Here is an 11498-nt window from a genome sequence, read left to right as displayed (position 1 = left end):
GGGTGCAGGTGCAAGTGCAGGGATAGCCGCTGGTCTCGGCGCAGGGGCCGCAGCGGGCTCCTTTAATCCCACGTTGCCTGGAGCTGTTCCAAACAATACCGTAAGTGTATTGAAATCATAATCTGAACATGATCGTATGTTTTGCTTCCTTTTTCTGTATTTCTTTCACTCTAGTTTGTACTGATATTCGACATGTAGAGAAATGATATCGATTTTAGATCGATTTCCAATTATTTTCATGAAGAACATACCATACAGTACCACACATCGTCTGTGTCATACTATGCCATTTTGTAAGATGTTTTCCATATTTCATGTTTGCATAAGGTACCAAAAGGGTCAAGACTAGCCCCTGGTCCAAACGACGGTTATGCCATCGACCCAGGTAAGTAATTGCATTATATGCCCGAGAGCTTGCCTTGTGTTCAAAGTAGCATAACATGCTACGCCGATGAAGATTAGACATCCAGGTAATAAGTTATGCCAGATAGCAGTAACTCAAGCAAATGGATATGATCTTGGAAACGGTCAGACGTTTCAGATACGTCGTTCGACAGTGTTACATGCACAACATGCTGTTACTCCTATACATAAGAAGGATCTTCACAAACTCAAATGTCTGTTGTATCTCCAGTGACGGGGAGAGAGTACGTGTTCGACAAGAAGACAGGGAAGAGATTTTGGTCTCCTTCGCCGGCAGAGATTGCTGGTGGTGTCTGGTCAACGCCTCTAGTCACCATCAAGGCTGCAAACAAATTTAAAAAGAACGCAAACCTTAACTTCTAAAGTGGGTCGAGTATCGTACCCTGGGGAACCCCCTTTGGCGTGTCTGGTCGTGATAGCCGTAAACGAACTTGTACATAATTGCAGCCTTTCGATGATGTGATTATATTTGTAAATATACATATCTATGCCTCCAACTTGGATCATTCTAAATGAGACCAAGACTTTGCTCACGCATTTGTTACACGTATTGGATATGGAACTAACTAATATAAACCATAAATGTATTCTCATGAGTGTAAACATAATACCTCCATGGATTAATTTCTCGTCAGGACAAAAGTGATGTAAGCAAGTACTTTTGTAGAAAGTATTACTGACATTTGTAAATTTCAATGTCTTACATGTATCTTCACGTAGTATGCTGTTTTCCAGACTTGTTTGGATGTGTTTATTCTTATATTAAACTTAGAAAGTCAGTACAACTTGTAGTGTCATATATTGTTGCGACCTGTAATTAATGTAGTGGGTATATATATGTGTGCATATATATATATGTACAATAAAGGTCTTAATTCATCTATATCTACATGCACATACAGCACATGATGAGGTCTACAGACACCACCTAGCGATTCTGATAGGACCTACAAAGTGCTGTACCTATATGACACAGTAATACTGTATACTACATTGTAATGCAGTAATAACGTTAGCAACCATGAGCAGCGAAGCAAAACAATCTCCGCTTGTCACATTTCGTCTTTTAAGATGGTGTTGAAAAAAATCTGAGGAAAAGTGTTTTTTGACATATTGTACAACGACGGCAACAGTCAATTTAGTAATGTTGATAGTGCGGTAATATGATACAAGAAGCGCTGAAAAGGGTGCAGTTTGTCGTCAGTAAATGGACTAGTACTGTTGTCTGACCCAGTTTCACCTAAGACCGCTACAATGCTGCCTACTGCACAGATATCAGGCCTGTGTACCTTTGTTGATGTGAATCCCATTTGAAGTATAACGTTACAGTTCTTCCCATGTACTCCACCTCATCGGTGAGCAATTAACGCACAATCAATCATTACAATGACAAATATATTGTGAATAGAAAAAAATACATCAAAAGTTGTAAGCATTTTCTCCTATAAAGCTCTTTAAACATCCTGATGATCTCTCCCTATAGCTAGTGGTAGGTCTTTACGTTACGTAAAAAAAATAGGTCATTGACAACAATGTTTGTTGTTGGCATTAGGTTTGTGTGACAGAATGATACAAAGGGCATCCAAATTCCAGGCTACTTACTAGTCATTGTACTGAAAATGTATCAATGCCTCCATTAGGCCTCCTTGACTTAATTCTATGATGCCATCTGCTCCAAAATAGAATTAAAGTTCGCAACAGTACTGTACATTGTACAAAAATATCTTAAAACTGAGTAAATACGTGCCTTAAAATGACAAAAATATAGGAAAACGAATACTACTGTCGCGGATGTAAATATTCTTTTCCTATCGTATATTTTTCCATTTCCATGTTAATCAGCGCAACTAAGCAGAAAAATGAATGCTGTGCGTTCAGAAAAAAGTCTTGCAAAGACAGACAGTCCATTATGTAAAAAGGACTGATATGTAGACTCTATTAATTGTTATATCATGTTGTGTATGTTCAGTCATCTGTCCAACCTAGTTGACCACTTGCCCAACTTTTTTTCGTGCCGCACCAGTTTTAAGTTGAACAGAGGATGTCATCCATATCATCAAATCAGTTTGGCCCTAAGCACGGGTGATTGAAAAAGGACGCCGTAGCGGAAGCAAATACAACTGCATTAGCTATTGCTCGGTACACAGTAAAGCGAAGCAACTGTCGCATGTCTGAAGACCGAGGCACCTGTCGTCTGCTGCTTCTGCAATTGCCATAGCAACAGAGACTTAAGCAAGCTCGATGTCTTAGACCATAAACTACATAAGCAAATGGCAAACATGGGTGCGGGTACAGTATTTACTTAATCTAGACATTGGGCCATTCAAGTACTGCTGACGGACTTCTAAGTGTTTTGTAACAGCTAAGTTGTTGTCTTATCAAACATGGGTGCAAATGACCTAGAGGGCGATTGACAGGAATGACGTCATGTTTCACGCGCGAGGTCACCATGCAATATCCCAACAGGTGATCAAGTCGGCTTTCTACTAAAGACTCCCGTCAAATGTTTAACCGAAACTCAATACCCGTGTCTTTTATTCCCAGTATTATCGGATAGAACGGCAGAATGATTTGATTATGCTCCTTGAACGCGACACAATCGTTGTGCTAATCATTTTGGTCAGATGTTAGACGGCGCTTTTGACTGGTGAGCCGCCATGTTGGAGGTTTCTAGGGTAGCTAGGGTGTAACAGGGCACAACAGACACGCCTCTTCCATTGTTGTAAACAAAAGACAGGTGATCACATACTTTAGTCCGCTGTAGGAATGATACCTCGGGTGGTGTGCAGTGTATCCACTTGTCGTGACTAAGGGAATGTATCATGGCTGAGACGAAAGGAATTTTGTGGCAAGTTTTGTGACATTTTTACGAGCAAGGCGCAGGACGGAGCGTTCAACATGGGCTGCGGTGGCTCGAGGGATGTCAGACCGCCGACGGGACAACAAGATGGCCGCATGAGCAAGGCATCGTTCCAACCTCTTGTCATGACGGTAGACAATGGGCGCGTGGTCGGGAAAATAATCGACGAGACTGTCATCACGAATGGTACCGGCGATTCGGACAAATTCGAGAAGACGTCGACGTCCAAAAGTAGCAAGGCCGGAGAAGAAAAGACAAGAAGGATGCGCCAGAAATATCTGATCACCAAGTCAAGAAACAAAGTCCTGAGTTGGCACGCCATTGTAGAAATGAAGAGAAAATCCAAACGAGTGGTCAAGAAGATTCGGAAGCGGAACCGGCGCCCGAGAAAATACGAAGATCCACCTTCGGGTCCTCGGGCCGACCCTGCAAGTATCGTCGTGCTTTTTGGCGACTCTTCGGAAAAAGAGACAGTGTTGCAAGACGGGGATACTCCGCTTCTTGGAATCCCCAAGAAACAATTAATTTCAGACATCGGAGTCTTTAAAGACCTTGACGAATATGCCCTGCAGGTAAATTGCAGTCACTCATTTTTCTTGCAATAATGTTGGTATACGTCTTCTTTTAGTATACTTAAGCCATAGGATAATATACTAGTATATACATGTAGATAAATGATATCGTAATCTAATTAGAAAACAGAACACTTAATTTGAATTTTTGTATGAAAGAATATAAAGTGTTTAAAAAATACTTAATAATTATAAAAATTGTCGGCATTGTACTTTACATTTGCAAGTTTATCATGATTTTCTTCAAACTAAAACAAATGTGATATTTTCCTGAATATACTTCTACGATATCTACTACAGACGCCTGAAAGTGAAGAGGAGTCCATAGAAAAGACGGTGGACTACTTGTTGCGTCGCGCCGGGACGGACCTGGAGAAGGCTCGGTCCATCTGGCGATGGGTCACCGCCAGAATAGAGTATGACGTCCCGGCCTTCATGTCCGGAAGGTGGGTTGTTAAGTCTTTGGAATTACAGGTTGTCATATGTCTAGACGCTTAACGTTGATAATTACAACTGTTACACGACAGTATCATGGTACCCAACCGTATTTCAGTTGCATAGTAGTAGTCTCTATGTCCTCTCAAATAACGATGAGACTAAACAGCTATAATAGGGTTTGAATGCCAGGTTTCTATAATAGCATTCAGGACAAGGGACTATCACCTCTTAAAATATGGAGGCAGTGCTCGATCTTTCGATGAAGGTTAGACATCCAGGTAATAAGATACGCCAAATAGTAATTACTCAAGCAAGTGGATAAGATTTTGGAAACGGTTTGACGTTTCAGACAGAATCCACTACATTTCGTCAGTGTTAGATCTTTGTCTAATGTGCATCAAATTACGACGTGATAAAAAAAAGTGGATGAATACGTTCCGATACAGACAAGTGAATGAATCCTAGTTTAAACGTTATCTGTTTCCCTAGCTTTCCCGACATGACGGCTGAGGCAGTGTTCACCAGACGCAGTGCCGTCTGCTCAGGGTACTCCGCACTCTACAAGAACATGTGCAGGTAAGAGATATCTTTACGTCGATGCAGGTCAGGCATCCAGGTAATAAGATACGCCAAAAGGCAGCACTCAAGCACTGGATATGATTTTTTTGGAAACGGTCAGACGTTTAGTATAATATCCACTATTTTTCGTCAGTGACGCTGAAGAAAGATATGAAAGAAAGTAGATACTCTTTGTTTCTTAGAGATGATCTTGTAGATAGAAATACTGCAGAGTTCTGTGGAAAAGGAGGAGGGCGTTCGGATCGCATCGAAGCCTTTTCCTACTGTGCCCGTATATATACAAGATGCACATATATAATGCCTGTATGTGCGTCTTAAATCTTTACGGGTTTGGGGCATTTCTCACTTAGATGTAGCATACCGCAGCAAACAGCATCGATTGGGGAAGTAAATCTGAATAGGTCAATTTATACTGATCTGATTAATCAACCAGCTTAGGGGGGGGTGGGGGGGGGGTATAAACCATGTCATGTTTTTAAGCTAGATATAGCTGGCGTGCTTCAAAGTCATCCGCACAAAGAGACCTCAATCAAGGACAAAAGGGCGCGGATGTACATATGATTTTCTAAAACACATTCTGTGAAAATGTCAAAAGATTTCATGACGACCTTGTCCAAGTTTGACACCGGTATTTCAACAATGACCACGAATACTCTTCAGTAATTTTCCGTGACTCGTCCAATGTTCCCAGGGTATTTTTAGACTAAAAGGGAACGTGCCCCCTTCGTCTTACGGCCACGAATGACTTGGCGAAAATGCAGCCATTCTTCCAAATGCTTTACGCTTTACCTGTCAATAGTGTAACCCATGCAGTAAAACAGGTCGGTATCGGCGTGCAGTCAGTGCAAATAAAGCCATTCACAGACTGTGTGCTTAGCATTGAAAACCACGTGTCGGTTCACTTGTGGTATTATATGGCGTTCTACAACACAACCGCGCATATTTGTTCTGTCTTGTGTCTTCCAATACTGGCGTGACCATTACATAAGCTTACGGGTCAGTCATCGGTCAGGGTCCTCACATATGGGACAGGTTTGCGTTAGCAAATACTTCTCAGAACAGTCGTGGAGGTTGTAGTGTCGTACATAATACTGCTGTTATATGGCCAAAAGGGTCACCGTAGATTCTTGCTAACGGCTGAGGAATGATGGACTAGTGATATATATATATATAGAGATATCAATAGATATCGGTATTTGGCCAGGATATGAAGGATGAGGATAATGTTTTCCGTATATCTGCAGCAGAATAAAAAAAAATACACCTGACGTTAGTTCAAATATACTTACATCTGTAACGTTGATCAAAACGTCTAGGTATATATATACGCATTTATGGAGCCATGATTAAAGAGATCAAGGTTAAAGTAGTCCTATGGCCTTTTAAGTACGTACGGGCAGTGGTTTAACGTTGTTATCCCCTGTGTCTGGGGCATGATATTAGAAAGCGGAGCCCACCCCTCTCCTTCCACTGTATCTTACCTCCCCAACCAAAGTCAGGTATCCACTTTTACATCTGGGTGAAGTGAGGAAAGTCCTGTAAAATGCCTTTCCAAAAGGGCACATGATCGGTAGCATAATAGGATTTGAACCCATGACCTCTGGGTTCTGGACCAAACACAACCACACACAATATAGAGCCATAAGATATTAAAAATAAAACTATATTTTATTTGTCCCCCTCAGCCTTGCAGGTCTCCGGTGTGAGGAGATCTGTGGGAAGTCTAAGGGTGTCGGCTACAAGGTGGGCAGGAAGTTTAAGGAAGAGTACAACCACACCTGGAACGCTGTGGAGATAGACGGGCGGTGGTACCTGTTAGACTGCACCTGGGGGGCAGGTGTGGTGGACACACAGAGGAACACTTTCATCTTCAACTACAATGAAGACCGCTTCCTCGCAGGTATGAATCTATGGAGGGGTTACATGTTTTATGTTTACCTTGAATGGAAGGGAAACATTTTGTTTTTGTTCCTTTTCTTTTCCCCTCTTCTTCTACAAAACAAATGAGGCCAATGACCTGGAATAGACGACTGTCACCATGGTTACTGGAGGTGTAGTTAGGCTAGACTACGTGAAGGTAAACATGTACCATTATGTATTTGGTTGCAAATGTTGCTTATTTAGTTTTGTATTGATATTGATATGTCTGATACTGTTGTGAGTCGACCAAGTTAACGTACATCATTCTTGGAGCGTAGGTCACGAAAATGCAATACCCAAGTGTAAACAGTAACAGTACCCGAAACAGTGGCTTTTTCGTAACCCCACAGGGAGTGAAGTATTGTTTGGGTGTATTTATAAAGTGTGAAGTTCCTACATATACAAAGTATTTCTGGTATAATTAGTAGGGCTGGGTATCGGTACAGCGTACCGGTACAAAACCGGTTTTTCTTATTGGACCGGTCCAGAAAAACCGGACCTGAAAAAATTAGGTGGACCTGATGCTGGACCGATTAGAAAATTAACAGATTATTTTATCCGGTATTCACACGTTTTGGCGCTTGTAGGTGGAAGAAAATAACAAGAGTGAAGTAGAGTAGAGTTTATAGTAACTTCTACTAAATTTTATAGCCAATCGCACAGGTGCAAATAGCGTTGTAGGATTTTAAAACGCCAGTGTAAGTCTAATACTCCACCCAACCGATTTCTTTGTTGTGAAATGGACCATTGGTATGAGTCATACTGCATCAGGTCCAGGTTCAGGTCCGGACCTGGACCTGATCCTTTGGACCTGAACCGGACCTGGACCTGAATTTTCTGTACCGGTACCCAGCCCTAATAATTAGTATTGAAGATACTACAAGCTAGTACAACCTGGAATAAGTGACAATATCACTGAGTATATAAACAATTTCAGTCGTAGTTAACACACCACATACATTTTACGCGTTTGTTGTTGATAACGCAATTCCAATGTAGAGTTGCTAGGTATAGGGAGAGCACACTACCTTACATTATCGACATACCCAACAAGAAACAACTCAAGGGGCTAGCGTTGACAATAGGCTTCTGTGTGTATACATTCAGGTATTTTAAAAGTAAATATTGTGAGATTTGTAATGTTTAGATTATGTATAATTGTTTATCGCTATTGTAAAGCACACTGCAATGCAGCCAAAGTAGGCTGCCCCTTTTTGTCGCTGTATGTCGCTCAATGACGTAATACACCAATCATTCATTCATTCATTCTTTCATTCAATTTGTTAATTCATTCATTCCTTCTTTCAGATCCAGAGATGATGGTACTGGACCACCTCCCCTTGGACGACAAGTGGCAGCTGTTGGAAGAACCCAAAACCCTGGACCAATTCGAAAGCGAGGTCCACCTCACCCCCGCATTCTACGCATGTGGCCTACAGCCTACCAACCTGAGCTTCCAAGATGGCGTCAAGGAAACACAAAACGGTGGAATTATCTTTAGAGTTGATCTTCCAAAATACATCGATCTTTCTTGGGAAATGACGGAAGAAGATGACACAACACCGATCAAGAGGAGCGTTCTGTACGAAATAATTAAAAACACGGGATATTTTCGTGTAGTACCGGCCCAAACGGGATCTTTCAGGTTCTGTGTGACGTGCAAAACAGAAGAGGGGGACTGGGAAATGGTTTGTGCCTACCTGGTTAACTGTAGTGAAGTGAAGGAAGACTTTGTAGGGTTTCCCGACAATGACGGTCACCTATGGGGTCCTGGCGGTGAACTTCAGCGAGGACACCTGGTGAAGGTCAGCCACCCAGTGGCGGTGTTGCAAACGGAAGACGGGGAGGTGACAGTTGAACTTGAACCCAAGGATGTCCTGGACTTCTCCTGCGAGCTCTGCAAAGATGGGGAAGAGGATATCGTAAAAGGGTGTATGCTACACGAAGTTGTGAACGGGGCGGCACGCTTCCGACTCGCGCCTCCCGAAACAGGTTTCTACGCGCTGAAGATATACGTCAGTCCGTCTGACTCCGGGCAACAAGATTTCCAACCTTTCGTAGAATACATCATCGACTGTAAAGAATCGTTAGAGGACGATGACGTCTTCCCTGATAACGATGGTGCTGTCTGGGGACCAGGCGTCGCGCTGAGAGAAAAAAGACTCAAAAGTGTCAGCCATACTGAAGCTGTAGTCGACACAAAAGATGGGGAATGTACCATCACCACAGAGCTACCGGAATGCAATAATGCATCGGGTCAACTCTTCAGCATTGATGACGCAGAAAATGACATCAAGGGGGCTGTCCTGACAGAAATAGTGGACAGAAAGACACACTTCAGAGTCGTCCCACCTGATAGTGGTAAATACAAACTGTCGTTGTTCACTGTAACGGACGGTTGTGACTGGGACCCCATTTGTGACTACGTCATCAATTGTGAGACAGCCAAAGATGACGTGGAACCGTTTCCTGACAAAGACGGTTGTGTATGGGGACCTGGGCTGGCACTGGAGGAAAGAACGATACTACAAACCAACCAACCAAGAGCGCTTGCAAAAACTGCAGACGGCGAAGTCACTATATCAATGAAAACGTCAGAAGACACAGACTTTGCAGCACAACTGTTCAAAGCAGGCGATGCGGACAACGAAATAAAAGGTGCAATTCTGTTTGAGATGGTCTACGATCAGGCATGTTTCAAAGTTATCCCTCCCGAACACGGGTACTACGCACTGAACATCTTCACAGTGTCGGAAAATATGGACTGGCAACTTCTTTGCGATTACGTGATCTACTGTGATGAACCAAACGTCGACGAATACGGGCAACCGTACGGACCGGGCAAAGCCATCCAAGACGGCATCCTAAAATATGTCAGTCACAAAGAAGCTGTGCTGAAAACAGAGCAAGGAGAAGTTAAACTATCCGTGGAGTTCTCTAAAGCCACGAACTTTTCGACTCAACTCTTTACGGTGGACGACAGAGACAATGAAATCACCGGTCACGTGCTCCACCAGATCATTGCCGGGAAAGCGCACATTCAAATCTTCCCACCGGATGTTGGCACCTTCGTCATGAAGCTATGGACGACGACAGCTGATTGGGAGTCAGTGGAAGTCTGCAGCTACCTCATCCAATGCAATGAGCCGAAAGAAAACTTTAGAACCTTCCCAAAGACCCATGGCTACCTATGGGGTCCTGGACTTCATTTAGCCAATGGGAAGTTGTCCAACGCCAGCCATATACCTGCTGTAGTTGTCGCAAAGTCAGGGGAAGCGTGCATCACAATAGAGGCAGAGAATGCATTTAACTCCTGCGTCATCCAAAACGTCGACGAAGAATGCCTTCCTCCACAGCATCACTTCATGGAGACTGTGGGGAACAAGATCACGATTTGCGCGCGTCTGCCGGCGGAGGGATATTACGCACTGTCCATCTGGGAAGAGGACGCCAACGACAAGATCTACTACCTACTGAGGTGTGATGAGGCTACGGATGACCGTCCGCTCTTCCCACTCGTAAATGAGTGGCCCCGGGGTATGTCATAAAAAGTTCACACCACTAATCCCTCCAATGTACAGTTTATAAGTCTATCATTAATCATAAGGCATGCACTTTACTAGTACAGGCTTTGCCCTGGGACCACATTTATCTATGGATGCTACATTTTACACTTTCTTTGTTTTGTTTTTGTTTTTCAAATAGCCAGTATCCGGAAGCACTATTTGTTAGAGATATTCCACGGTTACTGTTAGGTTTAAAGTTGTCATAATGACATATCTGTGATTTCTTCTGTGCAGGTTGTGAACTACACGAGCCAAGAGATGGCAGCCTTCCATCAAAGCAAAACATTCACTTCCGGGTCACCTGTCCCTCAGCGGAGGGATTGTGGGTTATGCTAGCATCTGGTGACCGGACGAACCTCACCAAGGATGACAAGGGATCATGGGAAAGTGGCGTCAACACCGGAGCGCCTGGAGATTTAACGCTTTGGTTGAAAATGGAGGGAAATTTGGAACGAGTTCTTCTCATTTATCATGTTGTTTAAGCTGTCGACTATGGACAGGAAACCGGTTAATTGGTTGCAATCAAAATTGTAAACAAAATGAACGGCTGGTACCTTCTGGTAATTAGGAAATGTATCTTATGCTGTGTCGATGAAGATTAGACACCCAGGTAATACGATATGACAAAAGCAGTTACACAAGCAACTGGATAGATTTGGAAACGGTCAGACCTTTCAGACATTATCGCCAGTGTCACTGACGAAGGATAGTGGATGCTATCTGAAACGTCTGACCGTTTTCAAAATCATATCCAGTTGCTTGAGTAACTGCTTTTTGGCATATCTTATGTTGTATATTACATTGCTGTTTCTTTTAATGTATGGATTGACATGACGCACGTGTGCCTTTGACCACCTTTGTCACAGAAAGAGAGCCTATAATATGTATCTTCAGCATGAAATACAGAAAAAAACGCTTAGAAAACAAGTGGAACGTTACGCAGAAATATTCCAGTCATATTGTACACCAAGGATGTGATATAAACACTAAGACCTACATGTATTGATTTAGCTATTTGTAATGTTATCTGGATTTGAATCATCTGTGTTGATATTCATAGCAAGCTGTAACATAATATGTACATAATGTATACCACAAAATGTAAACACTGAATATTACCACATTGCATACCAAAGATAG

The 11498-nt window shown here is 42.7% G+C and overlaps 1 protein-coding gene and 1 long non-coding RNA gene across 2 annotated transcripts; both read left to right on the top strand.

Annotated features, from left to right (window-relative positions):
• The first annotated feature begins 3 nt into the window (after positions 1-3).
• Positions 4-1202, top strand: LOC118405610. Its single transcript, XR_004829917.1, has 3 exons — positions 4-100; positions 328-385; positions 635-1202. It is a non-coding gene; the product is annotated as an uncharacterized LOC118405610 (long non-coding RNA).
• Positions 1203-2627: 1425 nt separating this feature from the next.
• Positions 2628-11020, top strand: LOC118405607. The gene is made up of 6 exons (XM_035805159.1): positions 2628-3855; positions 4156-4301; positions 4783-4869; positions 6558-6772; positions 8101-10329; positions 10593-11020. The coding sequence occupies exons 1-6, from the start codon at positions 3322-3324 to the stop codon at positions 10838-10840; spliced, it is 3459 nt and encodes a 1152-aa protein (XP_035661052.1). The 5' UTR covers positions 2628-3321; the 3' UTR covers positions 10841-11020.
• Positions 11021-11498: the final 478 nt, after the last annotated feature.

The sequence above is a fragment of the Branchiostoma floridae genome, chromosome 18, assembly GCF_000003815.2.
Source record: "Branchiostoma floridae strain S238N-H82 chromosome 18, Bfl_VNyyK, whole genome shotgun sequence".
Taxonomy (NCBI): domain Eukaryota; kingdom Metazoa; phylum Chordata; class Leptocardii; order Amphioxiformes; family Branchiostomatidae; genus Branchiostoma; species Branchiostoma floridae.
The sequence above is the reverse complement of the archived record's forward strand: the minus strand, read 5'-3'. Positions and strand labels throughout refer to the sequence as shown.

Bases quoted from the DNA above. Each gene is read 5' to 3' on its own strand.
- LOC118405607 (XM_035805159.1), top strand. From the start codon at position 3,322: ATGGGCTGCGGTGGCTCGAGGGATGTCAGACCGCCGACGGGACAACAA. The intron at 3,856-4,155 runs GTAAATTGCAGT...TATCTACTACAG, and splicing joins TTGACGAATATGCCCTGCAG to ACGCCTGAAAGTGAAGAGGA. The intron at 4,302-4,782 runs GTGGGTTGTTAA...CTGTTTCCCTAG, and splicing joins CCGGCCTTCATGTCCGGAAG to CTTTCCCGACATGACGGCTG.